This window comes from Lepisma saccharinum, chromosome 14 (genome assembly GCF_977018435.1).
Source record: "Lepisma saccharinum chromosome 14, izLepSacc3.1, whole genome shotgun sequence".
In the NCBI taxonomy this organism is placed as follows: Eukaryota; Metazoa; Arthropoda; class Insecta; order Zygentoma; family Lepismatidae; genus Lepisma; species Lepisma saccharinum.
In genome coordinates, this window is record NC_139242.1 from 15,834,599 (window position 1) to 15,856,818 (window position 22,220).

Consider the following 22,220-nt stretch of genomic DNA (forward strand, 5'->3'; position numbering starts at 1 on the left):
ATGAGAACGGTCAATAAAGAAAGGACAATCAGTATCGCAACGTGGAATGTACGCACCTTAAAGAAACCAGGGACACCGAGAGTAGTTAAAGAAATTGCCGAGAAATATGGGATCAATATAATGGCAGTGCGAGAGACAAGATGGAAAGGACGGTCCACTTTCAAGTCAGAAAACCACATGGTGTTCGACGGTGGTGGAAACGGAAAGAAATATGGAACGGGGTTTATCGTAGATAAGAAAACGAAGAATGCTATGATAGACTTCGCACCGATAAATGAGAGAATATGCACCATGAGGGTCGAAGGGAGACTGTTTAACATCGCGGCAATCTGCGTTTATGCACCAACTGAAGAGACTGACGACGAGACCAAAGATGAGTTTTATGACAAATTGGAGTACGTATACGATACGGCACAGCAACATGATGTAACATTAATAATTGGAGATGTAAATGCCAAAATAGGAAAAGAAGACATTTTTAGAAAAACAATTGGCAGAGAAAGTTTACGTAGTGAAAGTAACGATAATGGACTACGTATGATAGACTTTGCCGTAAGTAAAAGAATGGTGGTTAAAAGTACTCGGCTACAAAGAAAAAACATAAAGAAGGAAACCTGGATTTCACCAGATGGGGAAACAAAAAACCAGATAGATCGTGTGATAATAGATGACAGACACTCGTCAGATATAACAGATATCAGTAGCTGCAGAGGGGCAGATTGTGGATCTGACCACTTTCTAGTCAGAATCAAATATAGACAAAGAATTGCCTGTTATAGAAATAGTAAAGGAAAGAAACAAAAAAAATATGATACGACGAAGGTAATAAAAGATAAAAGATACAGTGTAAGATATAAAGAGATATTAAAGAAGAGATTGGAAGAGAAGGAAGAGGAATGGCAAGATTCTCATATAGAGGGAAAATGGAAAGCAATAAGAGACGGCATTCAACAAGGTGCAGAAAAGATACTGGGTAAGAAGAAACCAACGAGGAGAAACGAATGGTGGGATGAGGAATGCGATAAAGCTATAAAAGAAAGAAACGACGCAAGGTTAAAGACTATAAACAGAAATACAAAAGGAAATGGAGAAGTGTTTAAAGAGTAGAGAAGAGTGGCCGATAAATAGTGCAGAAGCAAGAAAAGAGAGTACGACAAGCAAAAATTAGTAGAGATAGAAACGACATGGAAAGTTAAGGAAAAGAGAGATTACTTCTTGAAACTGAAAGAAGAGAAGAAAGGATTTCAACCTAGAGTTGCATTTTGCAAAGATAGGGCAATCTGATAGGAGATAAGGAAGGTATTTTGAACAGATGGGCAGAGTACTTTAGTGAACTTTTGAATGGAGATAAGAATGAACAAGAGAAGGAGAATCAGGATATGGGAGATAGAGTGGAAAAAAGAACCTTGAGGATGGAAGAGGAAGATGAATCTGACATGGAAATGGAAGAGACTAATAAAGATTTGATTGAGCCCCCTTCATGGCAAGAGGTTAAAGAAGCAATTAGAGAACTAGCAAACAATAAAGCCCCAGGTGACGATAATATAAATGCAGAATTATTGAAGGTAGGAGGGAACATTATAGTGGATAAATTAGAAGAACTATACAAACAAGTATGGGAAGAAGAAAGAATGCCACAACAATGGGGAAGAGGAATTATATGTCCAATACATAAAAGTAAAGACAAAAGAGTATGCGAAAACTTCAGAGGTATCACACTCCTCAATATGGCATATAAAGCATTTGCTAAGATACTAGTCAGGAGAGACACACCACTAGCTGAAAAGATGATTGGAGAATATCAATGTGGTTTTAGGATAAATAGGTCAACTACAGATCAAATTTATTCAATTAGAATGATAATGGAAAAATGCTATGAATACAATATAGACCTCCATCATCTTTTCATAGATTTCAGACAGGCATATGACAGCGTCAAGAGAAACAGACTCCTAAAAATCATGAAAGAAATGAAAATACCAACGAAATTAGTTAAAGTAACAGGAATGACATTAAGCAATACAACAAGTAAAGTAAAGATTGAAGGAGAACTTTCAAGAGAATTCCAAATAGAGAGAGGAGTAAGACAAGGAGATGTCATGTCAACCCTGTTATTCAATATAGCATTGGAAAAGGCAATTAGACATTTAAGTATAAATCCAGGAGGTACAATTTTTAACAGGATGAGTCAGTGCCTAGCTTATGCAGATGATATTGATCTTATATCACGAAACAAAACAGAACTAAATAACGAATTTAAAAAACTAGAAGATAATGCAGAGAATATAGGATTACAAATCAATGTACAAAACACTAAATACATGCTTGCATCAAGAAAAGAGTCCACAGCTAATGAAAGAACGAAAAAGGTAGGAGACAAAGAATTTGAAAAATGTGATAACTTTAAGTACCTAGGATCGATAATAAACAAAACAAACAATGTATCTGAGGAAATTAAGGCAAGAATAGTTGCAGGCAATAGATGTTCACTGGGACTCAAGAAAGTCTTCTCCTCCAAAGACATAAGCAGAAAAAGCAAGATTAATATATACAAAACAATTGTACGCCCAGTAGTAACATATGGGTCAGAAACTTGGACGTTAGTGGAATAGGACGAAGAGTTACTAAGAAGATGGGAGCGGAAGATTTTGAGAAGAATTTTTGGGCCGGTGAGAGAGGAGGAGTTTTGGAGGATGAGAAATACAAGAACTATATAATAATTCAGATATTGTAACAGAGATCAAGTGTGGACGAATTAGATGGCTGGGACATGTATGGCGAATGGAAGATTGTAGAGAGCCAAAGAAGGTGTTAACAGGAGGACCAGGTGGAAGAAGAAGAAAAGGAAGACCTATGAAAAGATGGCTCGAAGATGTAGAGTGAGACCTGAGAAAACTGGGAGTCCGGAGATGGAGGAGGAAGGCGATGGATCGAGACGACTGGAGGCTCGTCGTGAAGGAGGCCAAGGAGTAAGTAAGTAAGTAATATCACATCAGGAGAAAATTTATACTAAATCAGCTTTAAATCTTATAAACAGTGTAATTGAACAAGTGAAAGAAGTGACTCCATTGATATAGAAAGTAAAAGAAAAAAGTCTTCGAATGTTTCCTAAAACTTTTTCTCACAGCATTGTTGATGCTGATGGAGTGACCATGGAACAAAGTAGGGGACATTTTGAGTTCAAGAAACTTTATAACAATATCATATTGGCGAAATAGAAAACCGATTCAAGGAAACAGAAAATTCATTTTTGATAGTAGTTAATCAGTCTTGAAAATGCAGAGGCCTTAAATTCGCTATGTGATTTGGTTGAAACAACACCGAACTCCGCAAAAAAAAAATCATCATTGGACCTCCAACGAGAAAAGGTATTTGGACGCCAATTTGAGCAAATAGTCTGTCTGTGTTAAGACATTCTTCTTCGGGTGTGAACTAATTGCTACCGCCTAGATGTTACCCGTGTGGTCGGAGGGGACTCATAAATCTTATTGTGAGTGTAATCAAATGTTACTTAGATCATTCACATACGATGTATAGTTCAGGTAATATAGCAGTACGAACGAAATTGTTCAAATGTGAAGAAGATAATTTTGAGTTAAATTCATTTTTAATAAATAGTGATAACTAATGTAGTATTCGTACCAAGTATGCTTTTGGTTCTAGAAATTATGCCATGTAACCTAGGTACATGTTCCAACTCGAACGGTAATTGTAACATTCGACTCGCAATCCTTACCACAATATGTCACACTGTTTTACAAAAAGTTTAATATTGAGGTTTGGCAACACTGCCAGGATGGCCGTAGGAGGCAAGGATAAATATACATTGCTCTTATGCAAAGTCTTGTCTCATCTCGATACCAGTAAAAAAGGAGGTTCATTCATCTACAGTACAGCCCTCAGCCAGCCTATTGGAATTATTTTACTTCTAAAACTAGTAACAATCTTTCTCTGCATTTTCCTTCCTCCTATTTCACTATTTCATTTCTCTTTTCTTCCTTCCTTTGTTTCTCTATTTCTTTCATCGTTTCTCTCAGTCCCTTTCTTCCTCTGTTTCCCATCTTGTTTTTGTTTTCTTCTAACTTTCTCTTGTCTTGTGTGTGTGTGTGTGTGTGTGTGTGTGTGTGTGTGTGTGTGGTGTTTATATTGTGTAGTAGTTGTGGTGTGTTTGTGTTTATATTGTGTTATAGTTGTGATGTGTTTGTGTGTGTCTTGTGTAGTAGTTATGCTGTTTAATGTGTTTGTGTTCGTCTTGTGTAGTAATTGTGCTGTCTAATATGTTTGTGTTTGTCTTGTGTAGTAGTTCCTCCATTCATATTGGGGGTTAGGCGTAGAGCTGACAACTCTGCACTGTAAAAAGACATGTCAAGAAACAGAAATATAAGGCCATGGATGTTCCCAAGGTAAAATATTCCGGAGGTGAAATAGTCCCCCGTTCGGATCTCCGGGTGGGGACTACTTTGGGAGGTCCCTGGACTAAGGATAAAATCTACGTTAGGAATAAGGATATTAAATTAGGCACCTGGAATGTTCTGAGCCTTTACCGGCCTGGGGCATTTCAGTGTACAGTTAATGAGATAGTGAAGTATAAATTAGATGTAGTAGCTGTCCAGGAAGTTAGGTGGCCAGGAGAAGGGAATTGTAAAACTAAAAATTATACTTTTTTCTATGGTGGTAATGAAAATCATAATTTTGGAACAGGCTTTTTCATAAATAATAGAATTATCTCGGCTCTTAAAACAGTAGAATTTATTAATGATAGGATATCATATGCAGTTTTACAGGGTAGGTGGTGTAAAATTATTTTAATAAACATACATGCACCAACGGAAGATAAAGATGATAATACTAAAGATGATTTTTATGCAGAGTTAGAACAGATCTTTGATAAATTTTCCCAGTATGATATGAAAATTCTGTTAGGTGACTGTAATGCACAGATTGGCAAAGAAGAGACATTTAAACCCACGATTGGTAAAGAAAGTCTTTATGAATTAAGTAATGATAATGGTATAAGATTGATTACTTTTGCAACCTCAAAGAATTTAATTGTGAAAAGTACCACTTTTAAACATAAAAATATCCATAAATATACCTGGTCTTCTCCAGATGGTAAAACTCATAATCAGATAGATCATATTCTCATTGATAAGAGAAGGCATACTAGTATAATTGACGTTCGTACACATAGAGGTGCTGACTGTGCCAGTGACCATTATTTAGTAATTGCTAAATTAAGACAAAGACTCTCAGTGATAAATCATAAGCAACAAAATCTAAAACTTATAAAATTTGATACAGGAAAGTTTGCTGATGAAAGAATTAAGAAAGATTACCAAATTAAACTGTCAAATAGATTTGATGTTTTGCAGGATTTAAATGATGATGAAAATATAAATGAAACAGACGTAAATAAGAATTGGGAGCACATACGTAATGCAATAGAATCAGCAGCTAAAGAAAGTATAGGATACCATAAACCAAGAAAAAGTAAGCCATGGTTTGATAATGAATGTCATAATCTAATAGAAATAAGAAATCAGGCTAGACTTAGGTGGTTAAATAACTGTGATGATACAAATCTAAACAATTATAATAGAATAAAGCGAGAAGTTAACCGCACCTTCAGAAGTAAAAAAAGAGATTACTTGAAAAGTAAAATTAACGAAATTGAAACAAACAGCAAAAATAAAAATATCAGAGATTTATATAAAGGTGTAAATTAATTTAGAAAGGGGTGGCAACCTAAAGTAAACTTGATAAAAGATAAAGACGGTGATTTTCTAGCTGACCCAACTGATATTCTAAATAGATGGAAGAACTACTTTAATGACCTTTTAAATGTCCATGTAGGAGATAAATCAGAAGTAAATGAAGTACACACAGCAGAACCTTTAGTTCCAGAACCTAACTTGACTGAAGTTAAAGATGCTATTAAAAGGCTAAAGAATAACAAAGCACCTGGCATTGATTTAATACCAGCTGAATTAATTAAATATGGTGGAAATTCATTAATATGTCAAATTCATAAATTAATTTGCTTAATATGGAATAAAGAAGAAATCCCTCAACAGTGGAAAGAATCCATAATTGTTCCTGTGTTTAAAAAAGGTGATAAAATGAACTGCAGTAATTACCGTGGAATTTCTCTACTCTCAACAACATACAAAATATTGTCTAACATTCTTTTAACAAGACTAACCCCATATGCTAATGAAATTATAGGTGATTATCAATGTGGATTTAAACGTAACAGATCAACTACAGATCAAATTTTTCACATCAGACAGACACTTGAAAAAAAGTGGGAATATAATCAAAATGTCCATCAGCTATTCATTGATTTCAAAAAAGCATATGATTCAGTCAAAAGAGATAAATTATATAATATATTAGTAGAGTTTGGAATACCTAAGAAGCTTGTTAGTATGATAAAAATATGCACCAGTGAAACAGAAAGTAAAATTCGTGTGGGTAATAATATGTCTGACAAATTTACAATTCATGATGGGTTAAAACAAGGAGATGCATTATCTCCATTGCTCTTTAATTTTGCCTTAGAATATGCTGTAAGGAAGGTAAGAGAAACTAAAGAAGGACTAAAATTAAATGGTGTGACTCAGTTGTTAGCATATGCAGATGATGTAGACTTACTGGGGGATGATGTGAATACAATTAAGAATAATGCTAAAATATTTTTCAAAACTGCTAAAGAGATAGGTTTGGAAGTTAACAAAGAGAAAACTAAATATATGCTTACAGGCCGAAACCAAGTGTTAGGTAATAATCAAAATCTAATTATTGATAACAACTCGTTTGAACGAGTTTCCAAATTCAAATACTTAGGAGTAATATTAACAAATGAAAATTATATTAAAGAGGAAATAAAAAGTAGGCTTAATTCAGGAAATGCATGTTACTTCTCTCTTCATAAACTTTTGTCTTCTCGTTTAATATCTAAGAAACTAAAAGTTAAAATATACAAAACAGTAATTTTGCCTGTAGTATTATATGGGTGTGAAACTTGGTCCCTTACATTGAAAGAGGAACATAAATTGAGAGTATTTGAAAATAAGATCCTTAGGAAAATCTTTGGACCTAAAAGGGATGAGGAGACAGGTGAGTGGAGAAGGTTACATAATTTAGAACTACATAAATTGTACTCATGTCCAGATATTATTAGAATAATTAAATCAAGAAGACTTAGGTGGGCAGGCCATGTGGCACGAATGGGAGAGGAAAGAGGAGTTTACAGAATTCTTGTTGGGAAACCAGATGGTAAGAGACCTGTAGGAAGGCCAAGACGAAGATGGAGGGACAACGTTGAGATGGACCTAAAGGAAATCGGTAGGGATGGAAAAGAGTATATAGATCTTGCTCAAGATAGGGACAGATGGAAGGCCTATGTTGCTGCAGCCATGAACCTTCGGGTTTAAGAAGGCTAGAGAGTTAGTTAGTTAGTTAATGTAGTATTTTCGTGCATATATATTTATATATATATTCACGAAAATTATATTAGCCTGATAAGAAAGAGCTCCTGCGTAGCCAAATGGTTAGCGCTAACGTCTTTGGTGCGAGCGGTCACCGGTTCAATACTCAGTGAGAGCCACCAAGATTTTGGCGTTGACTCAGGGTTCTGAGAACAATTGGAGAGCTACTTGAAAATAAGAAGTAGATGGCTCCGGTCTCGGTCTACGGTCTACGATGGCATTTCGTTGTTTAAAAAAAACATATAAACGCGTGTTTGTAAACTACAAAAAAGTTTTCAAATTATTACTTCCTCGTATTAATTCCTGGTTTTATAATAGGCTCTTGGAAATTAAATATTTGTAATTTTACTACATATTTATCATATGGTAGCTACATATTTAATGGATGAAACTTATATAAAAAATCATACTTTCCCTGAACCAAAAATGCAATATGCTAATGTTACTTTACGGTAAAGTCACTATTTTTAAGATATATAACTTAGATCAAATGAATAGGGTTACCAGAGGTCCGGTTTTTCCCGGACATGTCCTACATTTTAGCCTTATGTCTGGCGTCCAGGAGGAATTTGAAAAATATCATAAATGTCCTACATTTTGAGCGTCACATAATATTAATTAGGAAAATAGGAAACAGAAAGAAATCATGCAAGTTACAAGTCTATGGACTACGCTTCCAAACTCAATAGTAAAATTTATTTTGATTCAGTCATTGAGTCATTGCCCAAAAATAAAAAAAGTTTGCCCTGCTATTAAACAAACAGGAAAACGGAAGCACTTAATGAACAAAGTTTTGGGACCACTTTCTGATAACGTCACTGTTCAATGCCTGAGCATAATTTCTTGCCTTAGGGTTTATACTGATGGAACAAGGTGTTGCCCATTCTTATTTAATATTAATTATAAATTATTTAAATATAATTTAATTGTAAAGCAGTGGTATAGAGAACAAAGTTATTCAGGGTGTCTGCCAGTCGAAAAAGTCATGGAAGTCAATAAAAAGTAAAGAAATCAAAAAGTAGGTCAAGAAATCAATAAAAAGGCAATACATATTCTTGTGGTCAAGAATTTTTGCTATTGATTGGTTGATTTAGTTTATTTTACTTCACTTTTTTCTGTCCCTTTGGCTAATCGCGAAGATGAGGATGAATGGTGGTAAGATAAGATGGATGAAGGGATAGTCACAAACATATAGCGACAACCGACACAAGCCCACATAAGATTATACTGGCTGCGAGTCCAGACGCCAAAGCCCGGTTGTCTGCCAAACACAGTTCAGGATGCATTTATACGAGAAAGCAGATCTAATTATCTTCTTAAATTCAGCTTCAGTTTTGATCTTAATTGGCTCTTTGGTAGGGTTTTCAATTAAATAAATATTTATTTTCTCAATTACTAATTTTCAACTTTACCTAAGTAGGGGTCGAATAAATAGACATTAAGAAAAACGGGAAAAAGGTATAGAAAAAGTCCAGAAAAAGTCAAGAATTCTGGATGTGTTATTTTGGTAGACACCCTGGACACTACTCAAGATGAAACTTCTTGAACCATTTTAAATGACGGTAACTGCTGAATATTTGTTTGCCATTACAGGTCATAATTCAAATGTTGAGTGAGTATTTTCATCAGCACAACAGACTCACGAGAGAAATTATTTTTTCATAAAATCTGTAAAATGTTTGGTACTGGTCCCTATAATTTCAACGAGTTTGACTGTCCAATCTAACATAAATATAGTTTGGCTAAACCTGAAATTTTGATAAAAAATTGTCTCCTCTGAGAAGTACCGCTTAAATCATGTAGTGAGAGGTGCATTGATTAGTATGATTGCAAATTTTGAAATTTTGCATTTAAAAATTCATGAAGAATTCATTTTTTTAAAACTGAAAAGTGTCACTTTTCAACTACTTTCTAAAGTGTTCTATAGAAATATGTATTATTTATTGAGAATGTTTTGTGTCCTACATTTTGACTTAATGTCCTACATTTTGGGACAGCATGTCCTACGTTTCCCTTACAGCGATCTGGTAACCCTACAAATGAAGTGCTGCAGCTTTGATATCTTTTTCAGGGTAAAATATGCCAGGAGAAAGAATACCATCGTAAATAAGCAACTACAAAAAGGTATTTTGTTTCTTTATTTTGATATTTCTGTATTCACTAATTATTATTGTATATTCAGTCATATATTCACATATTCACACATAACGTCTTGCACGAAAGTGAGTATTTTAGGATCCAGGTGTCTCATTTTTATTCCTGGTGACTGTAAGTATTGCTTGCAATGCAAATCCTTCTACTTTATGGTTGTTAACAAGCATTTAACACAGTGTTATCACAAACAAACTTGGTATCTTAACAGGCCCGTAGCCAGGTAGGGGCCAGGGGGGCTGAGCCCCTCTGCAAATGCCTTCAGCCCCCCTGGCACTGCCGTCAGCCCCCTTGACATTAGGTAACACTATTTTGTATAATTTGTTTGCAGTGAAGAGTGAACATGTAGACAGCACATATTATTTTGCTCACAACTTTGGTGAAGGATAAATTCACGTAACATGAACAGCAACCATTACATTCTTTATCTGTACCTTGGCTGCCCCTGTTGCGACGTCCCTTTAGAAAAAAATCTGTGACTTTGATGTCATCATGCAAATTCCCTCCGCATCTGCGTCAAAGGTCAACAGATCTCAAATTTCAGGAACTAACGGGAGTTTCATTGCTTCGGCCGGGTGTGGAATGTACTGTATGCACTTTGATTGAATATTGTGCATTTTTCTTCTGTGATATAAATATCTGTATCATAAAAAGTACTATGTAGTGTGTAATAAAGGATGATTTCAGTAGCAGTCGCTAAGATGAATAGCAACACTCCGAATGCCGTTCAGCTCCAAGTTCATCAGCTAATGGCATGGGCAGGGGGTGATAGGGGGTGAAAAATAAAATGTAAAAAATGACCTACATTAGCGTCGAATCCATAGTTTTCGGAGTCGCTAAGCTAATTGGTGACATTCACGATGACATTTGAGAGAGAAGATCGCCGTGTTTCTCCCACGGACAACTTTAATAGAAGATTGGGATAAATAAATACCGGGCAACGCCGGCTAATCAGCTAGTTATGTTATAACTAGACCTCATAATTTTATGCTCGAAAATAATAAGTTTTAAGTTTCTAAAATATGCTTTAAAAGTATGAAATGAGGCACTAAAAATAAATGTAAAATTAGGTCGTAAAGTAAACTCTCAAACTACATTTTACACAATGCTATTAAAAAGTTGTTATTATAAAAACCTACAGATTTAATGAAGGTTTATGCTTACACCAACGTTCATGAAGAAACATTGTTAAAAAAAAGTACATCACAGCAGATACACATTTAGCTAATCCGTTTATGCAACTTGGTGTTAATTAGCAGTGCAGTAAATTAATCCCCCCCACAATTTTCACACTGAAACTGCGCCTTTTGACCGTTAGAACCATTTTAAGGGCACAAAAAGATATCTCTACACAGACACATGTTAAAGGTGCAAATTTAAAGTTATTTATAGTCATCATGTTCACTTTGTCTTCATTGTTGCTCATGAAAACTTATTTCACAAGACTTTGAAAATTACATTTTGTTATTTTTGTTGGGGAAAAAAGGCAACCAGCCTACAGCATTGTTTGTCTAATCTTAGTTTGAGTGGCGAAATTGTTGCTGCATCCAAGGTAGCTGTCTGTCTCCACACTGTTGAGGGGAAAATTTGAATTAATGAACATTTACAATGAATAGTAACTTCAACTGCAATTCTACAGGGTGGCTCAATAAGTCACTTAACACCCCCAGTACAAGGCCACTGCAGCGCGCAACATGGAAATGGTGATGATCAATCGTTACCAGGCCAAGGGGGAACCACATTGACGCCACCCACACGGTCGGCGGCCATCTTGATGTCCGCCATCTTGAATTCAACTTCAGAATTTTAAATGGGAAGGGGGTCGTGCGACATATCAAAATGGGCTAGAATTTCACGAGAAATGCTATGGTGAAGGTTGTTTCGACGTATCTTTAACCAGTAAAAAGTTAAGACTGAATTCTTGTACCAATTTGCTCCTTTTCGAGGTGTTAGAAAAATGCCTTAAATTTGTTTAGCGCATAGGTAATGCATCGAGATCAAAGTGACGTCTAGGGAGAGAAGTTCGCATGCCATTGCACATTATTTTAATCGGATACATCCATGAAGAGCTGCTCTTTATGAATGGTTGTCGCGAACAATTACCAGTGTGACGCTTCCATTGAATTAAAAGTCCTTCACAGTGACAAGGCTAATGTTTATGTTCAGAAGGAAGTTCATAAACAGAATATTCGATGATTTTTATCTGATAACCCATTTTCGACAGATCAAAGCTGAATGGTTAGTAAGTTAATGGTGTGGCGTGCTGTGTGGAACACGATTGGTTTGTCAATTTTCCATCAACGGAACCTTAAATGCTTAGGGCTACTTGGATTTGTTAAATAAACAGTTTTTTTCATCCTTGCTTATGGAAGAAGGTACTTACTTTTTACAGAGTTTTTTCAATAGGGAAGAACACCAGAACAATTATGGGAACGTTATGAACCAGTTTTTGTCCAAAGTTAGTTATCAGATGACAAGGGTCACATATTCTGTTTATAAACTTCCTTATGAACATAAACATTAGCCTTGTCACTGTGAAGGACTTTTAATTCAATGGAAGCGTCACACTGTAAATTGTTCGCGACAAAAATTCATAATGCACAGCTCTTCATGGATGTATCCGATTAAAATAATGTGCAATGGCATGCGAACGTCTCTCCATAGACGTCACTTTGATCTCGATGCATTACCGAAGCGCTAAACAAATTTTAAGGCATTTTTCTAACACCTCGAAAAGGAGCAAATTGGTACAAGAATTCAGTCATAACATTTTACTGGTTAAAGATACGTCGAAAAAACCTTCACCATAGCATTTCTCGTGAAATTCTAGCCCATTTTGATATGTCGCACGACCCCCTTCCCATTTAAAATTCTGAAGTTGAATCAAGATGGCGGACATCAAGATGGCCGCCGACCGTGTGGGTGGCGTCAATGTGGTTCCCCCTTGGCCAGATAACGATTGGTCATCGCCAATTTCAAATTCCATGCCGCAGTGGCCTTGTACTGAGGGTGATAAGTGACTTATTGAGCCACCCTGTACATTGCACCCGTGTGTGTTATCTAAAATATAGATTCAGACAAAGAGTCCACAGACCTTTTATGCAGATCGTAGCTATATCAAGGAAAATTTCACAGGTTGAATTTTTGACTGCTGCGTTGTATATGGGAAAGGAGGAGACTAGATTTTTCTAGAAATTCTAGCTACGTGGAGAACAAGAGACCTTTAAAAATGTTAAAATAACAACAGGGTCGTTATTTCTGCCTTTTTGGACTAAAACCAATTATTTTTCACCCAAATAGGCAATTACTTGACCAACAGTGAGAATTTTATTTTCTGTGTAATATTTAGAGCTCAATTGTAGGCTTCGGCCGGCCGGTCATCCTTCAGGAGCGAGTTCGTGTGCAAATGTATCTATTGCAAACAAGACAACTTACTGATTTGCCCGAATAAGTGGCTAAAGAACACACACACACACATTCAATTTCTTTAGCCAGTTATCCTGGCAAATCAGTAAGTAGTCTTGTTTGCAATAGATACATTTAAAAAATATATAAATATATCTAAAAGAGAATTTTTATTCTTTTTTCATCGGACAGTTCTTGTAATAGATCAATACATTCGAATGCATGGACGGGTAAAGGACACATCCTGGGCGTTCGTTACCATTTGCACATATACAAGCGACTCGCTTCCAAAAGACTGCTTCTGGAACGATTCGTTTCGTGGAATGCATAAGATCAAGGATGATAAATATGTTTCATTGATTGATTTGGTGTTTTAAGTCCTCTTTATGCACAGTAAGGCTAATCGGGATTGGACCTACAGTTTTAAGTGGGATCCGAATCACTATGTGCCTCCATCGGGTGTCGAACCCTGGACCCCTCGATTACAAGGCGACGACGGGTAAACATATTAATGACGACAATGAACAGATGTTACCATCCGTTTTAAATCAGTGGTTCACAAAGTGTGTGCCGCGGCACCCTGGGGCACCGTGATTGACTTTCAGGGGCTCTGGTTGACTTACAGGGGCGCTTCGAAATGTTCCAATATTTTCACTGAATAGTTAGTCAATGCTATGAATGTTTCAAATATGTGCTTATTTAGTACATTTTTACATATGGATTGTTTCTGAATTTAAAATACGTGTTTAATTTTTAACGTATGGCATGCAATCTTACAAGTAACTGAGCGTTGTAAGTGTTAGATAGTCCTACATTCTGACTTGGGCGCCGCGGAAAAATCTTGAAACACTAAGGGCGCCGTGAAGCAAAGAAGTTTGGGAACCCTTTCCTTAAATGGTCGAAAATCAATCTCTCTGAACCATGGCAAAATGATGCTAGGAGGAAAAATACGAAAAAGGGAAGAAGAAATATGAGCAATGTTACATTGACTGACACTTCAATCATAAGCATCACAACCTAGTTATTGTGGGCATTCTTTATTATACCCGAATATCTTAATATCAAGTACACAGAATACATCTTTCTGGACTGATTGATTTATTTTATTGCACTTCACTTTTCTTCCACTTTTGGCTAATCGCGAAGATGAGGATGAATGGGGATCAGATGAAAGTGATCAAAGGACAATCACGCACACACATGGACAGGACACAATACAAAGCCTACAGATGATTACACCGATTATACTGGAAGACAGCTTGACATTTGAGAAATACTGCAATGTCAAAGAAGAAAGTTATGATGCTTCTCACCGTCTACATTTCTTCCATTTGAACGCTGCCTCTCCTAGGTTCATCCGAATGATGAGGCTGGAGGATGAACTGCATTGGCTAGCCACTAGATAACAGAAACCGGCACCAGAGCTGTGAATGAAGTTAGGCTTCTAGATTGAAGAATTCACCAGGAAAGTTACTATTTAAAAACTCACACTAAGTTACTTTAACAATTACTATATTTTAATTAAGATACATTACAAGAGTCATTCCATACGAAATCAACGCAGCCCAAAACTTGACCATCTAAGATTTTCATGAAATTTTGGAAGTTGAAACTATTCATTGTACTTAGTAACGGAAAATTTTGAGTCTAGTGCGTCTTGGAATTGTAAAATTATTTAAGGTTAATTTCGCAGAAATTGCTCTTCCTATGCCCGTCTAGCAATACTAAATGTGCTGTAACTCTGACCCTATTCGACCTAGGAAGCTGAAATAAAGTTTATTGTATGTACAAGGAATTGAACAAGCTTAGTTTAAACCCCCCCAAATTTCATGGAAATCTGAGGTGATCAGGTTGAAAATTGCACATATGTGAGCGTGGGCGTCGCCAGAAATTTTTGTAGGGGCAGTCAAAACTTGATTAATAAAAATAATAACTACTAACTAACTCTAACTCTCTAGCCTTCTTAAACCCGAAGGTTCATGGCTGCAGCAACACAGGCCTTCCATCTGTCCCTATCTTGAGCAAGATCTATATACTCTTTTCCATCCCTACCGATTTCCCTTAGGTCCATCTCAACGTTGTCCCTCCATCTTCGTCTTGGCCTTCCTACAGGTCTCTTACCATCAGGTTTCCCAACAAGAATCCTGTAAACTCCTCTTTCCTCTCCCATTCGTGCCACATGGCCTGCCCACCTAAGTCTTCTTGATTTAATCATTCTAATAATATCTGGACATGAATGCAAATTATGTAGTTCTAAATTATGTAACCTTCTCCACTCACCTGTCTCCTCATCCCTTTTAGGTCCAAAGATTTTCCTAAGGATCCTATTTTCAAATACTCGCAATTTATGTTCCTCTTTCAATGTAAGGGACCAAGTTTCACACCCATATAATACTACAGGCAAAATTACGGTTTTGTATATTTTAACTTTTAGTTTCTTAGATATTAAACGAGAAGACAAAAGTTTATGAAGAGAGAAGTAACATGCATTTCCTGAATTAAGCCTACTTTTTATTTCCTCTTTAATATAATTTTCATTTGTTAATATTACTCCTAAGTATTTGAATTTGGAAACTGATTCAAACGAGTTGTTATCAATAATTAGATTTTGATTATTACCTAACACTTGGTTTCGGCCTGTAAGCATATATTTAGTTTTCTCTTTGTTAACTTCCAAACCTATCTCTTTAGCAGTTTTGAAAAATATTTTAGCATTATTCTTAATTGTATTCACATCATCCCCCAGTAAGTCTACATCATCTGCATATGCTAACAACTGAGTCACACCATTTAATTTTAGTCCTTCTTTAGTTTCTTTTACCTTCCTAACAGCATATTCTAAGGCAAAATTAAAGAGCAAAGGAGATAATGCATCTCCTTGTTTTAACCCATCATGAATTGTAAATTTGTCAGACATATTAATACCCACACGAATTTTACTTTCTGTTTCACTGGTGCATATTTTTATCATACTAACAAGCTTCTTAGGTATTCCAAAACTCTACTAATATATTATATAATTTATCTCTTTTGACCGAATCATATGCTTTTTTGAAATCAATGAATAGCTGATGGACATGTTGATTATATTCCCACTTTTTTTCAAGTGTCTGTCTGATGTGAAAAATTTGATCTGTAGTTGATCTGTTACGTTTAAATCCACATTGATAATCACCTATAATTTCATTAGCATATGGGGTTAGTCTTGTTAAAAGAATGTTAGATAATATTTTATATGTTGTTGAGAGTAGAGAAATTCCACGGTAATTATTGCAGTTCATTTTATCACCTTTTTTAAACACAGGAACAATTATGGATTCTTTCCACTGTTGAGGGATTTCTTCTTTATTCCATATTAAACAAATTAATTTATGAATTTGACATATTAATGAATTTCCACCATATTTAATTAACTCAGCTGGTATTAAATCAATGCCAGGTGCTTTGTTATTCTTTAGCCTTTTAATAGCATCTTTAACTTCAGTCAAGTTAGGTTCTGGAATTAAAGGTTCTGCTGTGTGTACTTCATTCACTTCTGATTTATCTCCTACATGGACATTTAAAAGGTCATTAAAGTAGTTCTTCCATCTATTTAGAATATCGCTTGGGTCAGCTAGAAAATTACCGTCTTTATCTTTGATCAAGTTTACTTTAGGTTGCCACCCCTTTCTAAACTCATTTACATAAATCTCTGATATTTTTATTTTTGCTGTTTGTTTCAATTTCGTTAATTTTGCTTTTCAAGTAATCTCTTTTTTTACTTCTAAACGTGCGGTTAACTTCTCGCTTTATTCTATTATAATTGTTTAGATTTGTATCATCACAGTTATTTAACCACCTAAGTCTAGCCTGATTTCTTATTTCTATTAGATTATGACATTCATTATCAAACCATGGCTTACTTTTTCTCGGTTTATGGTATCCTATACTTTCTTTAGCTGCTGATTCTATTGCATTACGTATGTGCTCCCAATTCTTATTTACGTCTGTTTCATTTATATTTTCATCATCATTTAAATCCTGCAAAACATCAAATCTATTTGACAGTTTAATTTGGTAATCTTTCTTAATTCTTTCAACAGTAAATTTCCTGTATCAAATTTTATAACTTTTAGATTTTGTTGCTTATGATTTATCACTGAGAGTCTTTCTCTTAATTTAGCAATTACTAAATAATGGTCACTGGCACAGTCAGCACCTCTATGTGTACGAACGTCAATTATACTAGTATGCCTTCTCTTATCGATGAGAATATGATCTATCTGATTATGAGTTTTACCATCTGGAGAAGACCAGGTATATTTATGGATATCTTTATGTTTAAAAGTGGTACTTTTCACAATTAAATTCTTTGAGGTTGCAAAAGTAATCAATCTTATACCATTATCATTACTTAATTCATAAAGACTTTCTTTACCAATGTGGGTTTAAATGTCTCTTCTTTGCCAATCTGTGCATTACAGTCACCTAACAGAATTTTCATATCATACTGAGAAAATTTATCAAAGACCTGTTCTAACTCTGTATAAAAATCATCTTTAATATTATCATCTTTATCTTCCGTTGGTGCATGTATGTTTATTAAAATAATTTTACACCACCTACCCTGTAAAACTGCATATGATATCCTATCATTAATAAATTCTACTGTTTTAAGAGCCGAGATAATTCTATTATTTATGAAAAAGCCTGTTCCAAAATTATGATTTTCATTACCACCATAGAAAAAAGTATAATTTTTAGTTTTACAATTCCCTTCTCCTGGCCACCTAACTTCCTGGACAGCTACTACATCTAATTTATACTTAACTATCTCATTAACTGTACACTGAAATGCCCCAGGCCGATAAAGGCTCAGAACATTCCTGATGCCTAATTTAATATCCTTATTCCTAACGTAGATCTTATCCTTAGTCCAGGGACCTCCCAAAGTAGTCCCCACCCGGAGATCCGAACGGGGGACTATTTTACCTCCGGAATATTTTACCTTGGGAACATCCATGGCCTTATATTGCTGATTCTTGACATGGCTTTTTTACAGTGCAGAGTTGTCAGCTCTACGCCTAACCCCCAATATGAATGGAGGAACTACTACAGAAGACGAACACAAACACATTAGACAGCACAACTACTACACAAGACACACACAAACACATCACAACTATAACACAATATAAACACAAACACACCACAACTACTACAAAACACAAACAAATTAGACAGCACAACTACTACGCAAGACAAAACAAACTAGACAGCACAACTACAACACAAGACACATATATACACACCACCGATACTACACAGGACAAACAGAAACACATGAGACAGCATAACTACTACACAAGATTTGAACTTTAGGATATAAATTTTCAACATTAAAACTTGCAATATGATACTCATTATTTCAAACAATAAAAATAATAATATTAATATTACTACTAATAATAATTTCGACGGTTTTGATTGTTATTTAACAATAATAACTATTACAAAATAATAACATTCACCGATTATGTTCCAAATTTATCATTATTATTGTTATTGTTATTATTATTATTATTATTATTATTATTATTATTATTATATAAATGGGAAGACATTACTACTCGGCCTCATGAATTTTCAGCACAACTATATTCCATTATTTTTTACGTTTCATACTGTTGCTGTAATGAAATTCATAGTTATTGTATTTTGTCATTAACTTTACACACCTTGTTAAAAAGACACTTTGAAAGTTAAGGGAAATTTTATTCATAAAGTTTATGTTGTGTGATCTCTAACACAAAGCTATACGTTTTGGAACTGTAGGAACTGAGGAACAATTTATTCTTTGGATTAAATGGAAGAAGATGAAAATCTACACTGGTTCCTGCGTTTTACATTATTTGTTTTCGATCTAATTCATTTTTAACTTTTGTTATTCTGCTCGAGTACTAATTAAAGGAACTTTATTTATGTTATGAATAATAAAAATCTCTAATATTTTTGTAACTTGAAATCAAAGATCCAAATTTTCATGAACCCATTCGACCTCCCCTCCCGACGCCCATGTATCTGTGTTGATTTGGCATGGAATGACTCATAACTGGTATAACATGTTTCATATATGAATTATAAGCGAACTATGGTCTTTCACTGATGAACATAAAATTTAGTAAATATAGCAAATATAGATGTATTAGCATTAAAAGTAAATCCCTTTAGTTGTAAATGAAGAAAAGTTTATTTTTCTTGTCTTGCAATTTTTGTTAATTACTGTTGAACCAAGAAGCTATAGTGAATCTAGAATGATTGTCCAAGGCAAAGAAACCCGGGTTCGAATCCCGGCCTGGTTATGGATATTCTTCATGAGTGTCCGTCCCTTCACCAATTTAATCGCATGATTACTCGTCCTCATCTTCGCGATTAGCCAAAAGTGGCAGAAATGCGAGGCGAAATGAACCAAATCAATAAACAATCTCATATTTTAGGTGTTCTAATACGGGTAATAAATGTATACACACTTTGAATTGTAATAAAGACAATGGTCACAAAGATACATCTACGTTTGATGACCTAAATTAAAGAAAACCCGTGCAGAATTGTTAAAGTTATCCCACATGTTAAAGCTGATAACCATTCTGATCCAACCGCCGAGCAATGAAATTACATTGTTATTTGGGTTCAATATCTTTCAATGGTTGACTTCAGTTTAATGATTTTTGACAATATTGTGCCACAGACGACATCTTGGATATGTCGATGTAAATAGTTTCTTGAAGCGTCTGCTTTTATACCACATTTTGGACAAACATCACTTGAAGCTGGTAAATAAATGCATTTATGTGGCAAATAAAACCAACGAAATGATTTTTACAAAACATAGGAACGTGGTTAAAGAAATTTAGGCATGAATGAACAGTAAAGGATAGAAATATGACGACAAAATATCCAGGTCCTAAAATAATTATCATCAAGGTTCCCGGGTTCGATATCCGGTGGGCACATAGTGGTTCGAATCCCACTTTAAACTACAGGTTCGGTCTCGATTAGGTATTCTGTGCATAAAGTGAACTTAAAAATCAAATTGTTCTAATCATATAATCTAATAAATACGTATCAGAATGAATTTACATTATTGGCGTGCAACAATATCCTATCCAACAATGATCTGTGTTGCTATAGAACTTATATGAAAAACGCCTAAAGGAAACGAAAGACAACATATGATGTAATAAAAATCAATGAGACAATTGGCTTTCAAGCTTTGCAGCAAAGCCAACAATTAATCAACAAAACAGAATGGTAAGTAGGTCAATTATGTAATATATGAGTATAATATAGATATGCATTGTTCTGTCGTTCAAATCGTAGCAATTCTCAACTGCATGGGCATCACGTGATCAGTAGAATGAAATTTCTTGCTACAGGGAAGTGAGGCTGACTGTTTGGTGCCTTATCAGAAGGTCACCCCCTTATATCCCCCTACGTTGTTCGAGTTCAAAAACTTTCTGAAAATAAGGATTTGTATATTAACAGGAATTCGCCACCACATAAATAATCGTAGGCCCTTCTAAATCACAATACAGATTATTGCTTTAACTTTCAATTGCTGTGCTGGTATTTTTTCTAAGATACTTGTAAACAACTTGAGAAGGTGTTGTTCGTAATAATACTCGAAGTTTCTACTCTGATGTAAATTTGAAGGAGTTTTTGTCTAAAGTCCACGTTATGCACAGAAAGCTAATCGGGACTAGACCTACAGTTTAAAGTGATATCCGAACTACTATGTGCGTAAACTTCAAAGGTCATGCAAAATAAATTCCTTATAAAAGAATATGTTAAATGTAATTATATGTAACCTTCACTTGAAACATTCACATTAAGAAGTTTGCTCATAGAATGGTGTCTAAGTCATTATACACAATTATTTAAGGAAAAATATATTGAGTTAATATTATTATACACATATAGCTATAAGGGAGCAAATGGTAAGAAAAGCAGCAAATTAAACGCCACGTTTATATTTCAAAATGTCGAAACCGCATGAGTAACATTTAAGCACGTCTCCCACCGAGCTAGAATTCTTACTAGAGAAAGGTCTTCCAGCCGAAGCGGTCAGAAAGGGTATCTAGATGAAGTCGAGCTCTGTGGGACAGGCTTTCAATCCGTAAATGCAGCAAAACATTACAATCATGAATTTTGTACAATTCAGTGTTATTACAGGGAAAGTTGTAGTATGGATTGAATTGTATGTACGAGTACAAAATAATACATTTATCTTTCTCAGGAAAGTGTCTCAACATCCTTTGGGAAGTGGAAAGACGCCACCAAATCCTCATTGCCTGTTCAACCGACAGACTGAACACCAAGGCCTTCACGTTTTCTAAGGAGCCATAGCAATAGCATCTAACAAGAGGAGTGCTGTAAAAGCAAGAGGTGAGGATTCTGTTTTATTATTTTACAAATATGTATACAATATCACTTATTATTCGACGTACGCGTCCAATGGTATCATATCAAGCTGGACATAATTTCGTAGATTCAGAAAAATCTAGAGATAGTACCTGAACAAAGGCGACCTTTTTAAATATCCAATTATCTAGCAGACTTCCATGTGCAGGGGTTCGTTACTGCATGATTATCAGTTGTGACCTGCTCGTTACGAGAAATATAAAAATGTAAGGATCTGGTACTATCGTGTATTCGATTGTCCTTTGTTTTTTATCACGTGATGTTCTCTACTCGGGGTGAGAAGGCTGTGCAGCCGCAGAGTACACATACACTAGGTTGGTTGGTCTATGTCATTAATCTTAGTTTGTACGATACAAGTAGTACTTGCAATGTTATTTTATTATACTTATAACTTAGTTATCCATTGTTAAATAATGCACATGTTTTGTAATTGCATTGTAATGAATATTATTGAGAATAGATTCAAGAATTTATTGAACATTTATGTAATATATAATATTATTGGCAGTACTTCAAAACATGTTTCAATCATTGAGACAGCAAGACCTCAGATCAAATATGTTAATGGGTCTTCTGCTATACTTAGTGTAGTTACGATTTGTAGCGACCTTACACTTTAAAGGTTGTTACACAGTTTTGTAACGAAACTAATTGACAAAAGATATTCTTGAAAATTGTAGAAGGGTTTTGATGTAATCATTCCATTTCGCTGTT

The 22,220-nt window shown here is 35.0% G+C and overlaps 1 protein-coding gene across 1 annotated transcript; it reads left to right on the forward strand.

Annotated features, from left to right (window-relative positions):
* On the forward strand, positions 1 to 1,107 carry LOC145998302 (protein CFDP2-like). The gene has a single exon (XM_083134705.1). It carries the CDS (start codon positions 1 to 3, stop codon positions 1,105 to 1,107), a length of 1,107 nt encoding a protein of 368 aa, XP_082990831.1.
* Positions 1,108 to 22,220: the final 21,113 nt, after the last annotated feature.

Bases quoted from the DNA above. Each gene is read 5' to 3' on its own strand.
- LOC145998302 (XM_083134705.1), top strand. From the start codon at position 1: ATGAGAACGGTCAATAAAGAAAGGACAATCAGTATCGCAACGTGGAAT.